General features: G+C 54.6%; 1 protein-coding gene across 3 annotated transcripts; it reads right to left on the bottom strand.

Annotated features, from left to right (window-relative positions):
- Positions 1 to 2,124: 2,124 nt before the first annotated feature.
- Positions 2,125 to 15,370, bottom strand: Mafk (MAF bZIP transcription factor K). 3 transcript variants are annotated; one of them, XM_070033416.1, is made up of 3 exons: positions 15,288 to 15,370; positions 6,523 to 6,602; positions 2,125 to 5,002 (listed from the first exon to the last, which is right to left on the bottom strand). In XM_070033416.1, exons 2-3 carry the CDS (start codon positions 6,556 to 6,558, stop codon positions 4,568 to 4,570), a joined length of 471 nt encoding a protein of 156 aa, XP_069889517.1. In that variant the 5' UTR covers positions 6,559 to 6,602; positions 15,288 to 15,370; the 3' UTR covers positions 2,125 to 4,567. The 3 variants fall into 3 exon arrangements, with proteins under 3 accessions (XP_069889517.1, XP_069889518.1, XP_069889516.1); XM_070033417.1 differs by lacking the exon at positions 15,288 to 15,370 and adding an exon at positions 14,694 to 14,781; XM_070033415.1 differs by lacking the exon at positions 15,288 to 15,370 and adding an exon at positions 7,158 to 7,893.
- Between the last annotated feature and the right edge of the window lie 10,342 nt (positions 15,371 to 25,712).

Here is a 25,712-nt window from a genome sequence, read left to right as displayed (position 1 = left end):
AGCTGTGCAGCTTGATAAGCCTGGCCTGGCTCCCCTGTGCCTTCCCTGCCCCTCCTTATCATTGCCCTCTGCGCTGGCAGGCCCCACCCACTGATCAACAGGCCAGGGAGGAGGCTCTGTGGATGGGCCCTGTCCCCACCATGGAGAGGCTACTGTGGAGAGAGCTGAGGTCCCCAGAGCATGCACAGTGGGCAGCTGGCCATGACTCCTCTCCTGGGGTCCCAGATGGCTATGTGGGCACCAGGGTCACTTACTGGTCAGCACTGGATCCAAGGGGGGAGGGAACTTGATTCCCACATGTGCCAGGAGCGCTGTACATGACAGCCTTGGTTGAGTGAGCCCAGAGAGGTCTGGCAAGTTGCCTGAGGGCACACAGCAGAGCTGCTGGGCCCAGGCCACAGCCCCACCCCAGGAGATCAAAGGAGGCTGCCCAGCAGACAGGGGTCAGCTTGTCCTGGCCTCACTTGTTACCACCTCTGAAGTTGCCCAGGAGGTCTGTGGCCTCCATACACAGCCACACAGCCTCCACTCTGGGCCAGGATTCTCTTGGTATTTTTGTGCCAATAGTAGGGCCTGAACTTAGGGCCTGGACATTGTCTCTTAATTTTTTCACCTGAGGCTAGTGCTTTATCACTTGAGTCACAGCTCTGCTTCCAGCTTTTTGGTTGTTAATGCAGTTGAGTCTCATGGACTTTTCTGCTTGAGCTGGCTTCAAGCCAGTCCTGGGGCTTGCACTCAGGGCCTGGGCACTGTCCCTGAGCTGCTTTTGCTCAACGCTAGCACTTGAGCCACAGCACCACTTCTGGCTTTTTCTGTTTATGTGGTACTGAGGAATCGAACAAGCACTCTACCACTAAGCCACATTCCCAGCCCCTGGCTTCAGATTGTGATCTTCAGATCTCAGCTTCCTGAGTAGCTAGGATTATAGGCCTGAGCCACCAATGCCTAACTTGGGCCAGAAATCTTGTGTGTCCAAGCTCATGACCACCCACTTTGAGTTACCCATCTCCCCAGAGGTACCACTGGGGTCAGCTGCAGAGAGAACTGGATTAACTGGGGTCTCTAGCACTGCCATTCCTGCTGACACAAGCTTTTGTGATGGTCCTTGCAGGTCTGACCCACTGTACCAGGGCCATGGTCTCCTTCCAGTCAGCATAGGCTGGAAGGAGACAAGATGGCTGGCAGGTTTAGAACTCTCAAGGCAGCTCTACAATTTTTATTTTTTGTCAGTCATGGGGCTTGAACTCTGGGCCTGGGCACTGTTGCTGCACTCTTCAGCTCAAGGTAAATGCTTTACCACTTGAGCCACAGCGCCACTTCTGGTTTTCTGGTGGTTAATTGGACATAGGAGTCCACAGACTTTCCTGCCTGGGCTGGATTTGAACTGTGATCCTCAGATTTCAGACTCCTGAGTAGCTAGGATTACAGGCGTGAGCCACCAGCACCTGGCATAGAGCTCTATGATCTTGACCCTCCCTTCTTCACCCAGCTGAGGTTGGCCAGACAGGCTTACCACAGAAGGCCAGGCTCAGCCTGCAGCCAGGCTGGCCCAAGGTCGGGTTGGGTCCTTTGCTTACTGGAGTGGCCTCAGCTAGTGATCCAAGGGCTTTGTCCTCTGCCCCTCTCCATATCCAGCAGGCTCATCTCAGCCAACTAAGCTGTGCGAGGGGGCTGCTGGGACAGCACCCACTCCCTGCACAGCCCGAGGCTCCACCAGGACGGGCTGTGCTCTGAGGTCACCCTGCAGCTGTTGTGCATTTCCAGGGGTAGCTACGCCTGGGATCTTCTTTTGCATAAGCCTGTACTCAAGGCTTGACCTCAGGGCCTCATACTCAGCTTATTCTGCTCAAGGCTAGCACTCTACCACTTGAACCAAACTACTGAGTTTTTGCTACAAGTTAACTACCCTGGCTGGCTTTGAATCATGATCCTCACAACCCAGCCTTCTGAGTAGCTAGGATGACAGGTGTGAGTTCTGGTGCCAGTTAAGACCTGGGTTCTTGACCTGGCCATTGCAGATAGAGCCACAAGAGAAAACTGGGTTTGTGAGGGAGATGCTGGGTGCACCCCACAGCCTAGGATGTGGGGATCCACACCTAGAGCACCGGCCACATACAAGCAGTATTTGAAACAGGAAACTCTTTATTGCAAGGGTATAAAAGTAGTCACAGCGCAACATGTACAGCAATAAATTAGGTGGGGGGGGGGGGAGGCGTGGCTAGGGCAGGGGAGCACAGAATATGATCTCAATAATTTATATCATGGGAAGAAGCAGCACACAAAAAAATAAATATTGAAATGAAACTGCCGAGGCAGGAGATGGAGAAGTCGGGGCCACAATGGATGAGCCTCTGTCACCTTGGAAGCAAAGCTTGACTTCTTTGGGGAGTGGAGGCAGCAGACAGAGAAGAAACCCATGCCACAGAGAGGTCCTTGTTTTTTGTTTTCTTAAATTAAAAAATAAATCCATATATTAAATCGTGACAACAAAATGTCAGTGATCTGAAGTTAAGCGGAGGGCACCCACTGGGTGGCCCGGGAGGGGCTGGGCAGCGACGGCAGCTCGCTCGGGTCACCCCAGAGGCCGAGGGTTAGGAGCCCCATCTTTAGCAAAGCACCAGAGGCTGAGAGCAGTCACCTGCCTGCTGCAGTCCCGCAAGGTGGGGTGTGGAGACCCCAAGACTGGATAGATCCAACCACCCCGGCAGGGCCACCCACTGAGCAGGGTCCACAGAGCGCGGCCAGCTTGAAGTCGGGGGTCCTTATGCCCCATCCCACCCACTGTCTGGCCACCTCTGTGCTGCTAGTAGAGAACTACAGTATCAAACTGGAAAACTGTTCTGAAAAATCTATACGATAAAATGTGTATATAATTATATAGATAGATTCTCTCTTTCTAAATACTTCCCACGGTCCTATTGATATCCAATATGGATTACCTACCATGGCTATGGCACGATGGTATTTCCTAAGTGCCCTTGGGCCTCTGCACTGTGAGGACCCAGGCCCCTGCGTGGGCTGGGCTGTGGCCTGGCCTGGCCTCCTGTGTTCCCCAGGGCCTGGGAGGTGACAAGCCACACACGGCAGTGCCACCCAGCGCTCTGGCTTTGTCTCCAAATCTAATGGTGGACACAGGAGCTCGTGATGGTCCTTGGGGCTGTGGGTCCCCTGCGCTCATCCTTATGTGTCGGATCCCTGCCCAGCGGCTTGGCAATCTGTGTGTGTGAGGGGAGAGGGGGGGTCCTACTGCTGGTATGAGGGAACAGGCCTGAGGGGAGCCGGGAGCCGGGGCCCGAGGCCCTGCACTGCCTCTGCCTGTCCACACGTTGTTTCTAGCTAGCAGCATAAGGTGGGATCCATGGGGCCCCCACCACCACCCCGGCTCCAGTCCCAGTCCTAAAACAGCATAGATGGAAATTCCAGCTGATGATCAGAACCAGGCGCTCTGGGTGACTGCACCCCAGGAGGCAAGTCTTTGAGGCTCTCCTGCCTGTGCCCTCTGACCCTCCCCAATTTACCGCTCCAGACTCCTCCATGGTCTGGGGCTCTGGACCCCACCTGCCTGCCTTCCTCCCTACCCATCTCCCTCAGCAGTGGGAACCAAAGTCCTGAACTTGCATGTCCACATCTACCACTACCCCTGGCCACCTGCCGCTGCTCACCTTCTCCCCCTCTGAGCATAGCTGGCAAGCAGCTGCCCGCTCTCCACTCCACAGCCGATGGGACACCCTGCCCATTCCTGCCCAGCTGCAGGGTGGCTGGCTGGCTCTTACACCTCACCAAGAGGCCTCCCTGGGTCACAGAACACTGGGAGAATTCACAACATCCACAAAGCTCTCTGCACACATACTGAACAGGCCCTCCAGAACCCCCATGGGCAAGCAGGCTGGTCCTCTAAGGCCCCAGTGCTGGTGCCGAGGGGCTCTGACTGCAGGCGTGCATTTACACAGGGACACACCCCAGGCCACCCAGGCTCACCTTTCCCTCACCCCCTCTTGCGGCACAGGCCTGGTACCAGGAGCTAAAGCAGGCCATAGCAACTTTGACAGGGGAAGTTGGAAGACCAGAGCTGCCCACAGGCCGCCGGTCCTGTTCCCAGGCAGAGGTGCGTGGTGAGGGCAGGCACTCCAGCCAACCCCGCCGGGGCCCCCCACCTCCACCCCGGCATGGCGGAACAGGGCTGATGGCTGCTCATGGGAGGACTGGAAGGCTAAGTCCCTGCTCCAGGCCACAGGGGCCCAGCACCGGGCCGCTCTTCCTGGAAGACCCCATGGGGAAAGGCAGAATCCACTGGGGTGACCACACTTCCCGGAAACACACATTTAGGGGGAGGAAAGTATGGGTGTGAGTGTGTGTGCACGTGTGTCTGCGTGCGTGTGGGGGGGATGGCGTGGGGCACCTGGCTCACAAGAGCCTACTTTTCATCCTGCGCCTGCTACCTGTCCCGCTGTCCCTGCCTGGGGCCCCCCGCAGGGTGTGCAATGGCTGGATGGTCAGAGTCTGTGCCAGGGACGTTGGGACAGGCAGGAGGGCCATGCCGCTGCCTGCCCAGCCCCCCTGGCAGGCACTAGGACGCAGCCGAGAAGGGCACGGAGGCGGAGGAGATCTCGGCCGACTTGACAATGGTGATGACGCTGGTGGTGGCCACCTTGGTGGGGGTGACGGGCCCGCGGGCCACGGTGCGAGCGAAGGTCTGCAGGGCCTCGTACTTGGAGCGCAGGGCGTCCAGCTCCAAGCGCATGCTGCTGTTCTCGCGCGCCAGCTTCTCCACCTCCTGCTGCAGCTCCACCCGCTGGCGCTCCAGCTCTTCCTTCTGCGTCACCCGCTTGATGCGGCAGCTGGCTGCGTATCCGCGGTTCTTCAGCGTGCGGCGCCGCTGCTTCAGGCGCGTCACCTCCTCCTTGGTGAGTCCCCGCAGGTGCTGATTCAGCTCCCGCACGGACATGGACACCAGCTCATCATCGCTGAGCACTGGGGCGTTCTCGCCCGCCTCCTTCTTGACCTGCAAGGGCCACAGCGGGGTCAGACAAGGAGGGACCCAGGGTCTACATGGCAAACCTGCCTCACAGCAGCTACATGGCAGTTTGGGGGGGGAGGCAGAAAGATCTAGCGGTGCCCTCCACCTGCCCCTTCCACGCCAGGGCCTGGGGTGGTGCATGCGCCCTCACTGCTGGCTGCCCTGGCTCACCAATCCTTATTCTGGTAGTATTAGGGATTGAACTTGAAAACTTGGGCCTCCAGGGTCTCTAAAGAAAAGCCTCCCTGGATTTAGTGTGTGTGTGTGTGTGTGTGTGTGTGTGCGGGCGCACGCGCACGCACGCGCCAGCAATGGGGCTTGAACTCAGAGCCCAATGCTGTCACTAAGTTTTGGCGGTTTTTAGTCGGTCGTGGAGCCTGGGCACTGTCCCACAGCTCTTCAGCTAAAGGCTTGTACTTTACCATTTGAGTCACAGCGCCACTTCCAGTTTTTCTGGTGGTTTATTGGAGATAAGAGTCTCACTGACTTTCCTGCCCAGGCTGGCTTTAAACCAAGATCCTCAGATCTCAGCCTCCTGAATAGGTAGGATTATAGCTGTGAGCTACCAGCTCCTGGTGTCACTGAGCTTTTTTGCTCAAGGCTAATGCTCTATCACTTAAGCAACAGCTCCACCTCCAGCTTTTTGCTGGTTAATTGGACAAAGTGTCTTGGATACTTTTCCCGCCCAGACTAGCTTCAAATTGTGGCCTTCAGACCTCAGCCTCCTGAATAGCTGGGATTGTAAGTGTGAGCCACCAGTGCCTGGCTGGTCTCTGTCACTTAACACTTAAGCCACACTCTCCCCAGCCCTTTAGCTTTTATTTCGCTTTTGAGCCAGGGTCTCACCACTAACTTTTCCCAGGCTGGCCTTGAGATCAAGCTCTCGCATCTACCTCCTGAGTAGCTGGGATTACAGGCATGAACCACTGTGCCCAGTGGTTGGGACCCTCTTTGAACAGCTGTTCCCTTGGGAAAGCAGTGGCCGTGTCACTACCAGCCATCACTTTGGAGGTCACAGGCCATCCTGTAGGATAATTCAGGGCCCCGGGCCTGGCACAGATGGGAGCTCAACCAGCCTTTCCAGGTAAGCCATGGGAATGCGTAGAGCCCCCCCACCTCCACCTACCAACTGGGGCAGAGCCAGGGTGCTTGGATGTGTATGGTCCACCTGCACCTCCCAGGAACTGATGTGAAAGCTGGCCTGACCATGGGAGCTGAGGGCACCCGGGAAGTAGCAGGGGCCTGGCGGGAGCACCCTGCTGTCCAAGGCCATTCTGTCCACCTCTGGCTCTGCAGGAGCTGCCCCTCCTCCCCCAACCTGATGTCCCATGGCCTAGGTCCTTAGGCTACTATCCCTATCCCTCATCTCTTCCCCCCCCCCTCCAGCTGGACTGTCCCCCCCACCCCCCATTCAATGCTCCTCCACCGATTGCTGCGGACAAGACCTTCATATTCCCCAGGGGAGAAAAGGGGGCCCTGGCTCAGGCAGTATCTCTCCACCGTACCTTCAATGCCTTGTTTGGCTTGGGATTAGTCGTCATAACCCGGGCACAGTCACCAGGACAGAAGCACTTGGAAATAGCAGCTGGAGAGAGAGGGACATGGGAGAGGCAGGGGTCAGACCCAGACAGGATCCGCCACGCCCTGCCTCCCTGTGAGGTACTCCAGGGACCCGCTGTGTTCAAGCAGCAGGGTTCCAGAGCCCCCGGCACAGAACAGGACTGTCCTGGAGCTCCAGCCTCAGCCCTCAGCACAGCCAGGACCATCCTCAGCAGCTACCTCCAACACCCACCTTCCCCTCCCGCCCGCCCCCCCCCCCCCGCCACCAGTGTGCGGGACTCTCCAGTGCTGGGGGGGTGAACACCAGCTATGAGCCATGGTGGCTTCCTGCCTTCACTCCCCTCCTGAGCCCAGATAAGACATTGGCACCCAGGAGGCCCCAAGTGCTGAGTCCTGAAGACCGAAGTGATCAGCCACAGGGCCACCTCCCCTTTCCAGCCCAAAGGCGTGTGGTTGGCCACTGGACAGCGTCCCAGACCCAGCCTGGCTCCCCAGGGAGACAGGGAGCCCCTATCCTTGCCCACAAGATGGACCAGGACAGAGCACCTGCCACCCCTCCTGGCAGCTTAGGGTCGCCTACCTCGGTGACGGAGACTGCAGCTGTGGCATGACCACCCACCCAGGCTGCCCAGGAGCCTCAGGTGGACAGCAAGTTCAAAGGTTGTGGCCCAGAGACCCGAGGTGGGTAAGGGGGAGGCCAAGATTGCCTCAGGAGGCCGCCTCCCCGACCTAATCAACTGTCTGGCAGGAGCTGAGCCGTCCTGGTCTCCGTCCCTGCCAGCCAGCCCCCTCACCCGCCCTTCTTGGTTTCCAGTCTGCATTGTGTCACACATTCTAATCATTCATGAAAAACCCAGCCAAAGCATCCCAAGCATGATTCCCCTCTGATAGTTGCCATGGCGACCTTGGGAAATAGCCAACCCCGGGTGGTCGCCATGGAAACGGAGAAGCCCAAAAGCAATCATGACTTCAGGTCAGGCCTGTGCATAAGACATCACCCATCACGAGGTTGTCAGTAAACAAACTCATTCACTTGCCTGCGGAAGGGGTGGGGGCGGGAAGTACACAAATGGCCTTGGAGTGGGCACCCCTCAACTCCCATACCCCGAACCCCAGACCCTGAGGAAGGGAGCAATGCAGAGGTGCCTCAGAGAAAACAGGGCAAGGAAAGAAGGGCACCAAGGGCATATTTAGCAGATGCCAGGCAGCCTTCCCTGCCTGGACCCTTGGGCCTGAATCCATCCCCACTGCAGGCCTGTCCCTTCTGGGGACCGGTCTCTGTAGCCCCCCACCCTCCACTGCCAGAAAGCCAACGTGAGGCAGGGTCTCGGCTTCCACAGGCACTGACAGTGGCCAGGGTCGGAAGGCTGTGGGGCTAGCTGGGACTTGGGGGAGTGGGGCCCCCATCACGTGGAGGTCCCAGCTGGGTTACAGGGACGTGGCACAAGCCACCTCGTGAGTGAGTACCCCGCAGGAGCCAGGCGCCTGGGAGCCATGAGAAAGTTTTCCGAGTGAGGGAGGAGGGGCCGGGCTCAGCTCAGCTCGCCCCGCGTCAGTGGCATTGCTATGCGGTGAGTCACGCAGGCTGTTTACAGAGCAGCGCACATTCCCACACAGGGGTGCCCCTCCCCGCGCATGGGCCCTGGCGGAAAAGGGAGGAGCCGGGGGAAGGGGCCTCTGGCCAGACCCAAGGTGAGGGGATGTGCTGAGCTGCCTGGGTTGGGGGTGCAAGGGTGGCCAGGATGGGCACAGAGGCCCGCCCCCAGGTGACCCCAGGAGGGTCAGTGCTGGGCAGCACAAGGTCACTGTGGGCAGTATGGTTAACTTCTCCCCACCCCCGCAGACCCCGCCACACCCACTGCGCTGGGCTTCTGGGCACCCTGGAGCACCAGAAAAACAGCCCACAGGGTCCCTGCTGGGGCTCATGGCAGGGCCTGCGGGCAGGGACCCTTCCTCAGCCCTCCTGCCCATCGGAGGATGAGGGGAGGGCTCTGCACATGCCGACAGTGGCCACCCTCCCCAGCTGGCCTGTGACACCCCCCTGACAACACTGAGATGAGGGAAGCCTCAGCCTCTGGAGGTCATGCCTTCAGGAGAAAGGGGTTCCGTGAGAAAGCCCCAGGGACATGCCAGCTCCCAAAAGTCCCAGGGCACAAGGAGCCTGGCAGGTGAAGCACCAGCTGGGAGGCCCCTCTGCCCCGTGCCTCCCAGAGCACACACAGCCTGTAGTTCTGGCCAAGCCCCCAATCCACAGCACTGTGCTCACACACCCCCACTCTGGGACAGAAGCCTGGCTCTGTGACGGCCCAAGCAAGGGCTTGATCAGCCTGCCGGATAGGCAGAGACCCAAATGGACTACAGGTAACAGGTGTAGGGCACACAAAATCCATCCAGACCAGGCCAACCTAAAGTTGCTTTAAACATCAAAGATCAGGAAAGGGACAGCTAGCCTTTGGAAAGGGGTCCAGAGGAGACTTTGGGGGTTGTTTTGTTTAGCTTGCTTACTCATAGCTTGTGCTCTACAAATCTCCTGTCCAGTATTTTATTAACTGGGAAGAGCAGGCACACTGACTTTTCTGCTTAGGCTGGCTTTCAACCTCAAACCCTAGATCTCATCTCCCAAGGAACTAGGATTACAGTCTTGAGCCATTGATGCCTAGCCACATGAGAATTTTGTGGGTATGAAGAGTTCATCACCAGCGGCTGGTGGCTCATGCCTGTCATCCTAGCTACTCAGAAGACTGAGATTTGAAGATCAAGGTCTGAAGCCAGCTGGGGCAGGAAAGTCCATTAGACTCTTATCTCCAATGAACCACCAAAAAGTCAGCAGTGGAGCTGTGACTTAGTGCTAGAGCACTAGGTAGAGTGTCAGCCTTAGGTAAAAAATATGAGGGACAGTGACTAGGCCCTGTGTTTGAGCCCCAGGACTGGTACAAAAATATAATTAAGGGCTGGGAAGGTGGCTCAGTGGTAGAGCGCTTGCCTTGCATGCTCGAGGCCCTGGGTTCGATTTCTCAGCACCACATAAGCAAAAAGAAAAAAAAAAGCCAGAAGTGGTGCTGTGGCTCAAGTGGTAGAGCACTAGCCTTAAGCTGAAGAGCTGAGGGACAGCGCCCAGGCCCAGAGTTCAGGCCCCATGACCGGACCCAAAAACAAAAATATAATTAAAAGAAAGGAGCTGGGTGCCAGTGGCTCATGCCTGTAATCCTAGCTACTCAGGAAGCTGAGATCTGAGGATCACAGTTCAAAGCCAGCCAGGGCAGAAAAGTCCATGAGACTCTTATCTCCAATTAATCACCAGAAAACCAGTAGTGGTGCTGTGGCTCAAGTGGTAAAGTGCTAGCCTTGAGCTGAAGAGCTGAGGGACCCAGTGTTCAAGCCCACAACGGACACACACACAAAAAAAAAAAAAAGGAAAAAGAGTTTGTAAAACAAGAGGCTCTCTGGAGGGAGGACTTTACAGGCACAGCTGGCAAGACCCTTTCCTGAGACAGGGGGACAGTGGCAGGAGGTCACGTGGAGGGAGGGCGGACCAAGCCAGGGAAGACCAAGGGAAATACACACACACACACACACACACACACACACACACACACACACACACACACTCCCTGGAGAGGCAACTGGTCACAAGACAGCACCTTGAGTGGAAACACTTTTTTTTTTTGTGCTGGTCTTAGGCCTTGAGCTCAGGACCTGGGCGCTGTCCCTGAGCTTTTCTGCTCAAGGCTAGTGCTCTACCACTTTAAGCCACAGTGCTACTTCCAGTTTTCTGGTGGTTCATTGGAGGTTAAGAGTCTCATGGACTTTCCTGCCCAGTCTGGCTTCAAACTACGATCCTCAGATCTCAGCCTCCTGAGTTGCTGGGATTACAGATGTGCACCACCACACCGGGCACGTGGAACCACTTCTGAGTAACTACTGTACCTGAAATGGTTAGACTGTCAGAAACTCCATGGCCAGATGGCAACCTGAGTCAGAAGGTACTGGCAGGATCTATCTTGCTCCTCTGCATGAAAGAAAGGCAGCCACAGCCTCAGGTGGCATCCATGCCACAGAACCGGAGAGGGGGAGGCCAGCCTGTCAACTCCAGTAAGAACCAAGGCAGAGGGCCCTGATTCCATCAAGGGCAGGGAGATTTGCTGTAGAGGATGGGGTAGGGGTAGTTAGGGGGCAGCAAGTAGCCCACACACACAGCACAGAAATGAGTCTTTCAAGGTACAAGCAAGCCAGAGCCACTGCCTCTGGTCTCAAGGGTTCACAGCCCACCAGCTGCCCTGATCACCCCCTCACACAGCAGCCCTCTCCCCTCAAAGCTCTGGTGCAGGAAGAGGAGGGTCCATTCCAACCAGAGAGGGTATGCTCCAAAAAGAAAGCCAAGTGACCAACAACCACAGGTCCCCAGCAGTCCTAGGGTGGCCCTCTTAGGAGAAACAGAAGCCACACAGGGGTCCAATGCTCACTGGCACGGAGACTAGCCCCCCAGAGGATGAGGATCCTCGGCCAAAGCCCCGCTGCTGAGCTGGGGCCAGGGGGAGTCTCCACAGTGCGTTCATTCTTCAGGGGAGACATGGCTGCAGTCTCGTGTCCCTGCTCCCCTACATCCCCCAGCCCTTCTGACAAACCTAACAAAGTGGGGGTGTGCCCTTCCTTTTCCACGGGCACCAGATATGGCAGAAGGGGGGAGGAGCAAGAGGAAGACAATAACGGTAGACATGTTTTGTCTGAGAGAAGCAGGTTCAAGTGAGGCAGTGAGGTAAGCCTGTCATCCCCAGCTACCTACAGGGCAGAGAAAGGCAGACCAAGATCTGAGGCCTGCTGGGACAAAAATGTGAGACCTTATTGGAAAAATAACTAAAGCAAAAATGGCTGGGGGTATGGCTCAAGTGGTAGTGCACCTGAGTTTAAAAAACCCAGAACCCCAGAAACAGAGGAGAAAGAGATGAGAGAGAGACAGAGACAGAGACAGAGAAAGAGAGAAGCAGGCAGGCAGGCAGCAATGCATTTACTTTGATGGGCAGAAACTTGAAGCCACCGCCACATAGCTACCTGAACTCGTCAACTAACTGCGGCCTCAAATGGGCAGTGACACACACACAGATGCGTGGATGATAGCTCCTCCCACTAAGGCCCACGAAGGCTCCTGCTGCCCTCCCACCGAGGACGGGACCAGGCCCCTCAGTATGCAATATGTGTCCCAACCTACAGCCTGGCCCTGGCTGGCAGCCCTCTACAAGCCACAACTGTCTGCCTGGCCTGGAGGACGTCTGGTCACCTTGCATTTGCAGCTCGAGGAAGCTGTGTCATCCCAGCTACATCCCAAGGTGACGGACGCAGTCAGGACACCGCACAGAACACCTGTGCGGCAGCTGTGCCCACCCCTGCCACCCCCGGCTTGCCGATGGCCCACCGGCTCCCCGCCAGGCATTCCGTCTCCAGCTGTCCCCGTGGCTCAGCTGCTTTCAACCTCTGCATCCAGCTGGGGACAATCCCTGGGTACACCTGAGGGCCCAAGCCTGCCAGTTCCTTCTCCCCTTCCGTATCTCCATCATGGAGGACAGCCACCCCCATATCAGCCCTCATCTTTCCTCCTAGCCCACTACATGATCCCATGTGAAGACTTCTGCCCTCCCACCTGTCCCCACAGCCTGGCAGCAGCTCAGGCCCAGCTTCTGTCCAGACCATAATTTTGACTCAACAGGATCCCAGTTCTGTCCCCACAGACAAGCAGAGGTCTTGGGGGTTCCTTCTGAGTCCCCTATTCCCTAGTCTACCACCACCTCAGGCTGCTCTGGACCCTTATCCCCCACCCCTGCATTGAGCTGGGGGTCCCCACCCCTTCAACTCCCTCCTAGCTGGCTTGTGAGGTAGCCAATCACCTTGGACCAAGACTTGGTTTTAGAACTTTTTTTTTTTTTTTGGGGGGGGGGGTCTGGTCGTGGGGCCTGAACTCTGGGCCTGGGTGCTGTCCCTCAGTTCTTCAGCTCAAGGCTAGTGCTCTACCACTTGAGCCACAGCGCCACTTCCGGCTTTTTTCGTTTTGCTTATGTGGTGCTGAGGAATCGAACCCAGGGCCTCATGCATGCAAGGCAAGCATTCTACCACTGAGCCACCTTCCCAGCCGGGTTTTAGAACTTTCTATTAGAGCTCTATTAACCAATGGAGAAAGGTCTGCTACACAAGATCTGGGCTTGGGCAGAGAGGGAGAGTTAGAGAGAGGGTGACTACCCCCCTTCCTTACTCCCCCCCCCCAAAAAAAAAACAAAACTGCCAGATGGCCACCTAGAAGAACAGTCAGGTGTCCAACCAGGCACTAACCCTAAACCTGACCTCAGACCAGGCAGGCTGGAGCCGGGGCTGTCCCACTGCCTTCAGTACACTGGACGGTGCGGTGGGCATCGCCTCTACCTACTTAGAAAGGCTACAACTTGCAGATAATACTTTCAGTTTCCTGCAACTGTAAGAAAGAGGAAATACACAGAGCCTGTGACTTATAAAAAGCAAAAGTAAATTCCGGAACAACACATCTTCCATTAGCGAAGGACTGGGAGGGGAGGAGAGGGAGGGGAGGGGAAAGGAGCGTGAGTCACTGTTTACTGCTCAGATCGGCCACACACAATTAATTCTCCCAGCTGGCAGCGGTTCCATTTCCCGTGTGGACTGGACCTGAAATCCAGAATTTCCACTCCAGAAACCTTTAGACTTAGATACAGCCAGGGCAGAAACAGGCATAACTTCTTGTGGGTCTAGACAGCAGGCAGCTTCGCCTGAGACTGTAAACAAACCCTCCTCTGGCCCTCACAGAGGGAAAGCCATTTGGGTGGACGAAGAATAATCCAGAAAACTCTTGCTCAATGGCAGTCTTGGCAAGGACTGGAGAAAAACCCCAACCCTGGATAAGAGCTGGCTTCCTGCATACCCTCTGTCCGACACCCCCCCCCCCCCCCCCCCCCCCCCCCCCCCCCCCCGTGTTTAGCAGCCACCTGGAAAGTACAAAGCACTGAGCTCAGAACCAGTCCCTTCAAGGCCAGGCTCAGTTCAAGTACAAAAGGCAAATGGGATCCAGAGAAGCCAGTCATGTTTCTTGCTTTAATATATACAGTCTGATTTTTGGAACACGAAGAGGTATAGTTTTAAAGGGAGAGTCCCATTACCAAGGTCAGACTCAGACATTCTGGCACCCATAGCTAAGGGGCAAAGTTCTTGAAATTGGTGTTGGCTGGGCACAGTACAACAGGCCCCACCCACTAGCACAGCCCACCTACACCTTTCCGACCCCACCCACTTGCTTCCATGAATACATTTTTTTAAAAGCTCATGCTTGCAATCCTAGCTACTCAGGGGGGCTGAGATCTAAGAACAGGGGTTCAAAGCTAACCCAGGAAGAAACATCTGTAAGACTCTTATCACCAATGAACCAGCAAAAGAAAAAAAACCTCAAAGTGGAGCTGTGACTCAAGTGATAAGCGTGATGAGCTTATAAGTTAATGAACAGCGCTCAGGCCCTGAGTTCAACCCCCAGCACCAGCACAAAAGTAAACAAATAAATGGTTAGGTTTGGCCAGGCCAGACCATGTTTAGGAGGCCACCTTTTACTGTGTGTTTGTCCTAAGACCTCATAAGGACAATGAAAGGGGTCCTAAAGCCCAAGCTGGGGAATAAAGGGGGAAGTATGGGGCTCATGCTGTGGCACAGGGTAGGTTTTGGGGTCTGAGTGCTTTCAGAAGCCAAGCACCTGGCAAAAGAAGAAGAGTCCCTTATTGGTCAAATGGTAAGTAAATTGTCAGGGACCTGGGATTCTGCCTGGCTCCAAGAGTCTGTGAAAAGCAGTCACAGCATGAACTGAACTCAGGATCCAAAAGCAAAAGGGCTGCCAAACACGGGTTGTTCCATGAACCAGGCAAGTTCTGCCTGGCTGGCGGGACTGCTCATCTCCGGGCATGAGTGAGGATGCCAGGGGAACACAGGGCCAGACAACTGGCTCTTCCTGAAGGAGACCCAAGTCAGGAGGTTTGGGCAATCTGTGGTTGACCAGATTACTTTCAGATCCCTCCCACCCACTCACCCACCCCCCAAGTCCGCAGAAGGTGTGCAGCAGACTCACAGCCCAACACACCTGTTTGCTAACCCAACAGGGGCACCGGAGAACCGGGCGCAGTCAGAACTGTAAGACACCGTGGCTTGTATCCAGACCTAAGGAGAGCGACGGGAAAGGCTCTCGGTGTCTGTCCCCCCCCCACGGGCTTCCACGCCACGGCCTTCCTTCCGGCACCCCTAACGGGTCAGCTGATTCGAAAGTGAATGACCAGGGTCACCGAGGCCTCGGGGAGCCCGGGGCCGAGAGGTCCCCCAGGCGGCGTGGCGGGGTGGCTCCGGGCTTCACCCCGCGCGGGGCGGAAGCGCGTCTGGGTGATCGCGGCAGGCGCTTCTGCACGTGGCGGGCAGCGCGGGGGGCCTCGGCCCCGCCCCGGCTCCGGGGTCCCGCCGGCCGCCCGGGCAGCACGTGCGCGAGGGTCAGGCCGCGACCGCGCGGGGACCCGGGCGCCGTCGGGACGGGCCTTCCGGCAGGTGCGCGATCGCGAGTGTCGGCCAGGTCCCCGGCGGCCGTGACTCAGCGGCCAGCGCTGCCCGCCCCGCCTCGCGCCCGCGATCCGGTCCCGGTCCCGGCCTCGTCCCGTTCCCCGCGGCCCGGCCGCCGCCCCTCCCTTACCTGGCGGGCGTCGCGCGGGGCCGGGGCGCGACGGCTCCTCGCGGTCTCCCGCTTTCCTCGCGCGCTCCTCCTCGGTGCTTCCCCTCGGCCGCCGCCTCCGCCCCGAGCTCCGGTTCCGACTTCACCAAGAACAACAAGTCCCCACCGCCCGCCGCCCGCCTGCCGCCGGCTCCTCAACACTGACACCGCTTCCGGGATCGCGCGTCGGCGCGCGTCACCGCCCCACCCGCCGCGTAGGCCCCGCCCCCGCGTGCCCCGCCCCTACATGGAGCCACGCCCCCCGGGGAACCCGTGGTGCCGCTCACCCAAATACGCCCGCCGAGATGCCCCGCCCACCCACTATAACCACTCCCTCCAGAGACCACGCCCCCTCCACTCACTTCCCTCACCTGCACAGCGCCGCGTCGCCAGTTCTGGGCAGGCAGCTGGAGCGACGCGCGCAGCTCAGGGTTGGGGCGGGGGCTGGGGGGCGGGGAGGGGAGAAACAGCAGGCCAGAGCAAAGGGCTTCTGGGGAGCCTGCACGCCACAATCCAGACCACAGGTCGTTTTCTGTGCTTCCAGGATTCTCTGCCGGTCCTGCAGGTGTTTCACGCGGAGCCGATCCCAGGGACTTGCTGTGGGTGCAGACCCAAACTTGCACCAGCACTATGTTACAGGTCAAGGGGTGTGGGGGGCGGGCTCTGAGCACCACCCACTCACCTGCAGGGCGGGTGAGCCCCCCCAGAGGAGGAAGGGGTGCTTAGAATCCTCCATTGACACACACCCTCACCTGCCTTTCGAGTTCCCATTTAGACCAAGCAATGTGTTAGGTTTTTAAAAAGAGGTAGCCGAGTTAAGAAAAGTACTATTTCTTCTCTCTTGTGAAGACGGAATTAGAAGTATCTGTAGACGTCTTACTCTCTTCCTCCTTAGTGAGGAGCCAGGAGGAGCCCCAAGATGCAACCCTAGAGATGGCTGGAGACAGGATGAGGGGGTCTGGGCCCAGAAGCCCTGTGAATCACCCCCTTCCCCAGGTGAGGTCCCACCTCTGGTAGCCTTCACTTCCTGTCACAGAGAAAGGGCAGAGCTGGAGCCTCCCCTTTCTGAGCCCTCACAGGCAAGGCCCAGGCGTATTTCAGGGTTCTCTCTCTCTGAGAATGATGGGCTAAGAGCTAGAAGAAGAGAAGGAGATATACCTGGGCTCTAGTGACACACACTGCGCTGCCCCAGCACCTCCCCTGCACATCCCCATTGAGTGTGTTTTCGGGTCCACATCCTAAGAAGCAGGACCAAGTGCTGAGAAGCTAGCTCAGATGTGGGTGACAAGCACAGCAGCACAGCTGGGTATATAGGAAACACTGGCTGCTTCCTGCTCTCGCTCCCAAGGCCTTCTTACTGGCCACATGTATCCCTTTGGGACCACCAATGACCTGGTAACATGACTCGCCTGTCCTCCCACACAGGGCTAGATCTGCCCTGTGGCCTGTGGGCAGCTATTGGTAGGACTCTTTCCTAGACATCAGGTAGTTGGATTTCTCAGAGGACCAGCTGTGTGTGTGTACCAGCTTGGGGCCTAGGTGCTATCCTTTAGCCTTTTCACTTAATGCTAGTACTCTACTACTTGAGCCTCTCCTTCACTTCGGCTTTTTTTTTTTTTTTAACTGGCTAGATATAAGCATCACACAGACCTTCCTGTCCCAGCTGGCTTTGAACTGTGACCTTCAGATCTCAGCTTCCTGAGTGAGCCACCTATATCCACCCGATCTCTGACTTTTTATTTTATTTATTTTTTTGGGGGGGGGTCCGGTCATGGGGCCTGAACTCTGGGCCTGGGCGCTGTCCCTCAGCTCTTCAGCTCAAGGCTAGCGCTCTACCACTTGAGCCACAGCACCACTTCCGGCTTTTTTTCTTTTTGCTTATGTGGTGCTGAGGAATGGAACCCAGGGCCTCATGCATGCAAGGCAAGCACTCTACCACTGAGTCACCTTCCCAGCCCTCTGACTTTATATATTAAGCTTTTGTTACAATAACATTCTTGTCTTATTCTAATACATTCCTTAAAAGCAGGAAACCTACCATTAGTAGCTCATGCCTATAGTCACTCAGGAACTAGAGATCAGGAGGATTGAAGTTCCAGGTTGATCTGGATTAAAAAGTTAGCAAGACCCCGCCTCAATGAATGAACTGGGTGAGGTAGTGTATGACAGTGATCATGGAGGACCAGGAGGCTTAGAACCTGGGATTCTCCTGCCTCTGCCTCCTGAGTGCTGGGTCCCAGCATGCCTGGTCACCCAGGTTCCACTCCTGAGTGGCTTCAGACCTCCCCCTCTTCCCCACCATGGTGTCTGGCTGGCCATGATAAATGCTCCCCTTATTATAGCTTTCGGGCAGAAGCCAGGCTGGTTCCGTCCTGATAAACTGTCCCTGGGAAAGGTCCTGTGACCCACAGGGCCTGGGCTTGGGGCCTGCATGCCAGGATCTGCCCTTCACCATATCCAGCTCCTGGGGGAGGGAAGGCCCACTGCACCAAGAGGCTAGGCATCCCAGGAGAGGCACCCCCCCTGCCCTCCTCCCAGAGGATTTCCAGCCAGGACTCAGGTGGTCCTGGCTAAGGCTGGTGAATGAGAGACACATTGAAGTCATAGACATCAATCACTCCGCTGCAGCAGTGGGCTGGATCTGATCCTAAGGAGGGAGTAGGGAGAGGGAAGGGGCAGGCAGGAGTGGGCTACCTTGGGGTAAGGGTAGACTCTCCTGGAGAGACAGGCACTGGTAGCTCAGGCCTGTAATACTAGCTACTCAAGATGTAATACTAGCTACTGAAGATGGAGGTTCAAAGTCAACCCAGGTAAGGAAAGTACATGAGACTGTTATCTCCAATTGACCTCCAGAAATTGGGAAGTGGTGCTGTGGCTCAAAGCACTAGTGCAAAGGAACTCAGGGACAATACCCAGAACCTGAGTTCAAGCCCCACAACTGACAAAAAAAAATCTGGAGACGGGGACAGCAGCAAAGTGGGGCTGGAGCCTTGTTGAAGCTAGACTTGAGTACATTGTGCAGCATCTGTACAGGTAGCAGAGGCTGGGGGGGTGGAAGCAGGTCTGCAAGGCCTAAGTCTGCTGTTTGCTGTCCAAATATGTTCAATTCTGGCTTTGGTGTGGAGCTGCAGCACATGGTAAATGCCTGCCCTTGTCCAGGGGGCAGCGTGTGGACCGTGCATAGCCAGGGCCAGGGCTTCCTGCTGGCCTGCAGGAGGGGGTTAGAGCCTTGCCAGATGGACAGCCAGATGGCCAGCAGCTGAGGGTACTCCGTGCAAAAGCAGCCAGCATCCAACTGCTGGGCAGGGCTGTGCCCTCAGGGAAGTTTCCTAGGCCTGTGTTCCTCTCAGGAGTGCAGGTGTCCAGCCAATCCCCTGAGCTGGTCCTGCAGGAGTCACAGTAGGAGCCTGTCCAGGCATGATGAGAGCCTCTATGTCTCATCCATCCTTGATGGCTTCTGGATGAAGGAGGGGTCAGAGGTGAGCTCCTGGAGGAGCCAGAATCTCTTAGAGTAGAGGGAGAAGAGGGTCCTGGGGAGGGAGGAGGTGGGCTTCGGTTTCCACATCTCACATGGCCCTGGGTGAAACAGCCACTATCTCTGAAAAGTGGTACAGCATCGTTTAAAAACAGCATTTTTAAAAAAGTACCAGGAGGGGCTGGTAAGATGGCTTAGTTGTAGAGTGCTTGCCTTCCATGCATGAGGCCCTGGGTTCGATTCCTCAGCACCACATAAGCAGAAAAAACCGGAAGTGGTGCTATGGCTCAAGTGGTAGAGCTCTAGCCTTGAGCTGAAGAGCTGAGGGACAGCACCCAGGCTCAGAGTTCATGCCCACAACCGACAAAAAAAAAAAAAAAAAAGTACCAGGAGGACACCGGGTGCCAGTGGCTCACGCCTGTAATCCTAGCTTCTCAGGAGGCTGAGCTCTGAGGATCACAGTTCAAGGCCGACCCAGGCAGGAAAGTCTGTGAGTCTCATCTACAATGAACCACCAGAAAACTAGAAGTGGCGCTGTGGCTCTAGTGGGAGAGCACTCGCCTTGAGAGTTCAAGCCCCACGACCAACAACACAATAACAAAAAAGTTAAAACCAGAAGATGGCCAGCCCCAGCAGGATCTGCTCCGCAGTGGGATCATGAAATGAGGCCATGTTCATCTACCCTGAACAACAGGAACCAATATACAAGGACACGTGCACCTCCATGTTTATTGCAGCACTGTTCACAATAGCTAGGATATGGAAACAACCCAGATGCCCCACCACAGATGAATGGATCCAAAAATTGGGGTATCTATACACAATGGAATATTATGCAGCCATTAGAAATGACAAAATAATGGCATTTGCAAGGAAATGGATGGAGCTAAAAGGAATCATGTTGAATGAGGTAAGCCAAGAGCAAAGAGACAAACGGTACATGGTCTCCCTGATAAGTGGATGCTAAATCCAAAATGTTAGGTGATACGACAAAACTAACAGGACTTAAGAAACAAAGAACTGCCGGGCGCCGGTGGCTCATGCCTGTAATCCTAGCTACTCAGGAGGCTGAGATCTGAGGATCTCGGTTCAAAGCCAGCCCGGGCAGGAGAGACGGTGAGACTCCTATCTCTAATAAACCACTAGAAAACCGGAGGTGGCGCTGTAGCTCAAGTGGTAGAGCGCTCGCCTTGAGCTGAAGAGCTGAGGGACAAGTGCCCAGGCCCAGAGTTCAAGCCCCACAACCGCCAAAAAAAAAAAAAAAGAAACAAAGAACTCCCACTCATCTGGTCAAACCACTACTAAATATCCTCATGCTGCTAATCACATGTATGGTGTATAACATGTGAACACTGTTATATGTTATAGACTGTGATAGACAATTTGCTCCAGGAAAATTAGAATGAACTTGTGACTTTAAATGAGCATCATTATTCCACAATACTGTGAAATTCGGGAAATTATGTAATTACTTAATCACAATCAAAAAAAAAAAAAAGAACCTCGGGGAAGGTAGGGAGGGAAGGGATGGTAGGGGGAAAAACAATGCAGGGGGTAACAATGCTCAATAGGAAGTGTACTCATTACCTTACTCATGTAACTGTAACCCTCTGTATAGTATCTTTACAATAAAAATTAAAAAAAAAAAAAAGAAAAAGAAGGAAAAAAGCCCATAGGGAACATGTTTTTAAAGTGCACAGGATTGTCACCCAGAGAGCTGTCATAATTATGACATCTTTATTTGTGATTAAGCAATATAGTCGCTTTCCATTCAGAGTTTGAGAGCAATTCCATCATATTCCTGCTGAAGCAGGCCATGGTAATTCATGCCTGTAACCCTAGTTACTAAAGAGGTAGAGATCAAAAGGATTGTTGTATGAGGTCAGCTCAGGCAAGAAAGTTCTCTAGACCTCATCTCAGCCAATGAAAAGCTGGACAGGGTGGTACACATCTTTCAGCCCACTCTAGCAGCTAGCTTAAATAAGAAGCTCTTGGCTTGGTCCAGATACACACCAGGACAAAAAGTGAGACCCTGGCTCAAAATAGTGAACACACAAAAAGGGCTGGAGGTGTGGCTCAGTGATAGAGCACCTGCCTAGAAATTGGAAGGCCCCCTGAGTTCAAATCTTAATTCCTCAAAGATTAAAAAAGTAATAATAAAATAAAGATACTTAAGGAAGCCGGATGCTGGTGGCTCATGCCTGTGATCCTAGCTACTCAGGAGGCTGAGATCTGAGGATCGAGGTTGAAAGCCTGGCTCAGGACAGGGAAGTTCATGAGACTCTTATCTCTAATTAAAATCAAAAAGCCAGAAATGGAGCTGTTGTTTAAGTGGTAAAGCACCAGCTTTGAATGGAAAAGCTAAAGGATAGTGCTCAGGCCCTGAATTCAAGTCCCAGTACCAACACACACACACACACACACACACACACACACACACACACACACACACACACACACACACACACACACACACACACACACTGATAATGGCACAGTTCCTGTGTCTCAGTGGCTGGGCTTGGAGAACTCAGATTCATTACTTCAAGGGCCGTTGCCTGACCCTTGTGAAAGAGGAGGTGGGCCAGCTGTAACCCCAGCCCCAGAGGCCTGGACACCCCCCCAGGTATCTCTGGGATAGGTCCCTGTGAGCCACATTCCTATAGCCTTTACCGCAGAGTGTTTCCTTCAGGGGTACCCTGGGACCTTCCTCTACCCATCCTTGGTGTGAGTGGATGGGAGACTCTCCTGCTTCTCACGCTCTACACTTCAGCCCTGACCTTCAGCTTTGGTGTGCCCTGAGTACCGTGTGTGTGTGTGTGTGTGTGTGTGTGTGTGTGTGTGTGTGTGTGTGTGTGTGTGTGTGTGTGTGTGTGTGTATGTACCAGTACTGAGGCTTGAACTTTGAACTCAGGGCATCATACGCTCACTCAGTTTTCTTTTTTTTTTCTTTTTTTCAGTCCTGGGGCTTAAATTCAGGACCTGGGCACTGTCCCTGAGTTCTTCAGCTCAAGGTTAGTGCTCTATCACTTGAGCCACAGTGCACTTCAGTTTTCTGGTGGTTAATTGGAGATAACAGTCTCACAGACTTTCCTGCCCGGGCTGGCTCTGAACTGTGATCCTCAGATCTTAGCTTCCTGAGTAGCTAAGATTCCACGGATGTGAGCCACTGGCACCCAGCACTGGCTTTTTTCTTTTCTTGTATGCCAGTCCTTGGGTTTGAAATCAGGGCCTGGTGCCGTCTCTGAGCTTCTTTGTGCTCAAGGCTAGTGCTCTACCACTTGAGCCACTGCTGCACTTCTAATTTTCTAGTCTCAAGGACTTTCCTGCCTGCTGGGCTGGCTTTGAACCGCAATCCTCAGATCTCAGCCTCCTGAGTAGCCCAGGTTACAGGTATGAGAGGCCAGCACCTGGGTTGGCTTTTTTTTATTTTAATAGCCAGAGTATCTGCCACCCACTCATTCAGTTCCTCCCAGCCTGGGATGAAGAAGCTGAAGTCCCTAGGGGGAGGCAGTGTACCCCACCTCGCCTTCTGGCTCCATGGTGCCGGGGTCTCTTGGGGTCAGAAGGCCTTAGGTCCCCTCCCCCTACACACAAGGAGCCTTCCTGCTGCTGCTGTCCCCCGTGACGGGGACATGGTGACGGGACTCATTTCCTCGTGAGCCACCCAGGCTATTTTCAGACAATTGTTGGAAAGCAAGTCCCAGCCTCCAGCCAGCGCTGCCTCAGCTTCCGCTCGCTGGCTGGGGCTTGGCCTGGGCCAGAGGCTGTCTGCCCGGAGGGTGTCCAGTATCAGCTGCCCAGTCCCATTTCACCGGGCACCAGCTGATGGGGACGGGCCTGCCTCCCTCTCCAGGTGACGATGGCGTTTCTGCATGGCAGGCTGCTGGCAGGTTCCAGCATCTGCCCCAGTGTTCAGGAACGTTCTCCAGCAGAGAAAACTTCCCACACTGCCCCTGGGGCACGGGTGGGCACCTAGTGCCCTTGTAGGGACACAGACTTGAGTCCCCATATGGCTGTGACACCCAGGGGATTTGCACCGGGGAGTGAGCCTCTCTCCCCCACTGGGCTGAGGACACCGTTCCTTTTCTTTTAAAATTTAATTTCATGCTTGCTTTTTTTCTTTTCTTTTCTTTGCACTGATCTTGGGACTTGAATTCAGGGCCTGGGTACTGTTTTTGAGCTTCTGTGTTCAAGGCTGTGCTCTACCATTTGAGCCACAGCTCCACTTCCAGCTTTTTGTGGTTCAATGGAAATAAGAGTCTCAGACTTTCCTGCCCAGGCTGGCTTTGACCTGCAATCCTGAGTGACTAGGATTATAGGTGTAAGCCACCAGTTCCCAGCTGGGGTCATGATTTATTAGGTTTCTAAATTTTATGAGTAGAGACTGAGTGGCCTGGGGTCACTGCCTGGGTGCGTCAGGGTCCCACCCCAGCCCCTACCCACCATCCCCCGTCTCATACCCAGCATGTGTAGCATTTCTGAGCACCTGTGGCCCAGGTAAGAAAACTGAGCCCACACAGGAGAACCTGACTAATACCACAGGCAATAAATGGTGAACCAGAACTCAACCCAGACATCTCTGGGCCTTATCCACCATACTACACCAGCCCCTGAGGGCCAGACACAAAGATGGTTAGGTCGTGGTGACCAGCTGGGGCAAGGGGAGGCCAGCAGGGTGGGAAAGGGCTGGTTCTCTACAACTGGACCCCATCCCTGGCCCCCTCATCCATCTCATCCAGTCCCTGGTGGAAGTAATAAAACTCCAGCTTCTGGGGCTGCTTGTTACACAGCAGACATTGAGGCCGAGTTACAGACAAGAGGTGCATAGCTATGTGGCTGGGTGAGGTCAGCAGCACTGAGTATGAGGACAAAGAGAGTCAGAGAATCCATCACATCATTTCTAGATATACAAAAGAATCAAGCCAGGTGTGGTAGCTCATGTCTGTAATCCCAACTACTCAGGAAACATAAAGAATAAGAACAGGGTCCACCCCAGGTATACTTTTGTGACCCTACCTGGAATATAATGAAAGTGAAAAGAACTGGAGGTATGGCAGCCCTGCTGACAATGGCTGTGGTATGGAACCAGCCTCAGTGTGTATCCACAGAGGTGGATGAAGAAAATGTGGTATATCTATGTATGGGAGTACTATTCAGCCACCAAGAAGGAAATGATATTCTTTAAACAACAGGAGATCTTCATGTTAAATGAAAGAAGTCAGTCCCACAAATATCACCTAGAAGTTAGGAGAAAAGGAAACAAACCGGGGCTGGGAAGGTGGCTCGGTGGTAGAACGCTTGCCTTGCATACATGAGGTCCTGGGTTCGATTCCTCAGCACCACATAAGCAGAAAATCCAGATGTGGAGCTGTGGCTCAAGTGGTAGGGTGCTAGCCTTGAGCTGAAGAGCTGAGGGACAGCGCCCAGGCCCAGAGTTCAGATCCCACGACCAACAAAAAAAAAAAAGAAAAGAAAGAAAGAAAGAAAAAGAAAAAGAAAGAAAGAAAGAAAAAAAATAAGAAAACAAACCAACAAACTCATGTAAAGGAAAAGGGGGGTGAAGTGAGGGCAGAGAAGGAGTCTGGGGAAGGAAGACTAAGAACCTGGTTAAGTCTGGAAATGTCACAAAGGAAACCCCTTACTCTGCCCAAGTAATTTAAGCAAACAAAAATAATTGCTTAGCCAGGTGCCGGTGGCTCATGCCTGTAATCCTAGCTACTCAGGAGGCTGAGATCTGAGGATCAAGATTCAAAGCAACCCAGGTAGGAAAAGTCTGTGAGACTCTTATCTCCAATAAACCACCAGAAAATCGGAAGTGGCACTTGAGCTCAAGGGGTAGAGTGCTCGCCTTGGGCTGAAGAGTTGAGGGACAGCGCTCAAGCCCAGAGTTCAAGCCCCATGACTGACTAAAAAAATGTGCTCTAAAAAGCAAACTTGAGCTGGGTGCCGATGGCTCATGCCTGTAATCCTAGATACTCAGGAGGCTGAGATCTGAGGATCTAGGTTTAAAGCCAGCCCTGGCAGGAAAGTCCGTGAGACTCTTATCTCCAATAAACCACTAGAATGCCGGAAATGGCGCTGTGGCTCAAGTGGTAGAGCACTCGCCTTGAGCTGAAGAGTGCAGGGACAACACCCAAGCCAAGAGTTCAAGCCCTGTGACCAACCAAAAAAACAAAAAGCAAACTTGAGCAGGGTGCCAATGGCTTGTGCCTATTATACTAGTTACTCAGAAGACTGAGATCTAAAAATTGAGGTTCAAAACCTGCTGGGGCAGGAAAATCCATGAGACTCTTATCTCCAATGAACCACCAAAATGCCAGAAGTGGAAATGTGATTCAAGTGGTAGAACACCATCCTTGAGCAAAAAGCCAAGCAAAGCTGAGCATTGGTGGCTCACACCTCCAAAGCTAGGGACTTAGGAAACAGATTTGGGGATTGAGGTTCAAAGCCAGCCTGAGTGGCAAAGTTCATAAGACTCTTATCTCCAATGAAACACTAGAAAACTGGAAGTTAAGCTGTGGCTCAAAGTGGCAAAGCACTAGCCAAAAGTTCAGGGACAGTGTCTAGGCCCTGAGTTCAAGACTCAGAACTGCTCCCACCTCTGGAAATCCAAGTAATTACAAATCCCAGTAACAGCAGCACAAACAAACAAACAATACATAAATAACAAAATGGGATCTTCAGCATGGACATTGGGACCAAGTGATGGGCTACCAGGAACCAGGCCCTACTTCCTATCTGTTTCCCCTGGGCCCAGACCCTTTGCCAACTCTGTTCCTCCTAGAAGTGGCCAGATGGGTGGCCGAGTGATGCTGGCCTCCACCTGCTGCCATCCAGGGACTTGTGGGGTCCCAAGTGCCCCTGACAGCCCAGCCCCTGTGTGGCAACATGGTCTGCCTTCCTCTGCCTTGTGGAGGTTCTGGGCCGCG

This window comes from Dipodomys merriami, unplaced genomic scaffold, assembly GCF_024711535.1.
Source record: "Dipodomys merriami isolate MVZ:Mamm:240054 unplaced genomic scaffold, mDipMer1.0.p SCAF_22, whole genome shotgun sequence".
In the NCBI taxonomy this organism is placed as follows: Eukaryota; Metazoa; Chordata; class Mammalia; order Rodentia; family Heteromyidae; genus Dipodomys; species Dipodomys merriami.
Note: the sequence above shows the minus strand (reverse complement) of the source record. Positions and strands in the feature narration are given on the sequence as shown.

Excerpts from the sequence above, each read along its gene's own strand:
- Mafk (XM_070033415.1), bottom strand. The coding sequence starts at position 7,419 with ATGATTAGAATGTGTGACACAATGCAGACTGGAAACCAAGAAGGGCGG. Across the intron at positions 6,603-7,157 it reads CTGCAGTCTCCGTCACCGAG|CTGCTATTTCCAAGTGCTTC; the intron begins GTAGGCGACCCT and ends CTCTCTCTCCAG. Across the intron at positions 5,003-6,522 it reads AGCCAAACAAGGCATTGAAG|GTCAAGAAGGAGGCGGGCGA; the intron begins GTACGGTGGAGA and ends TGGCCCTTGCAG.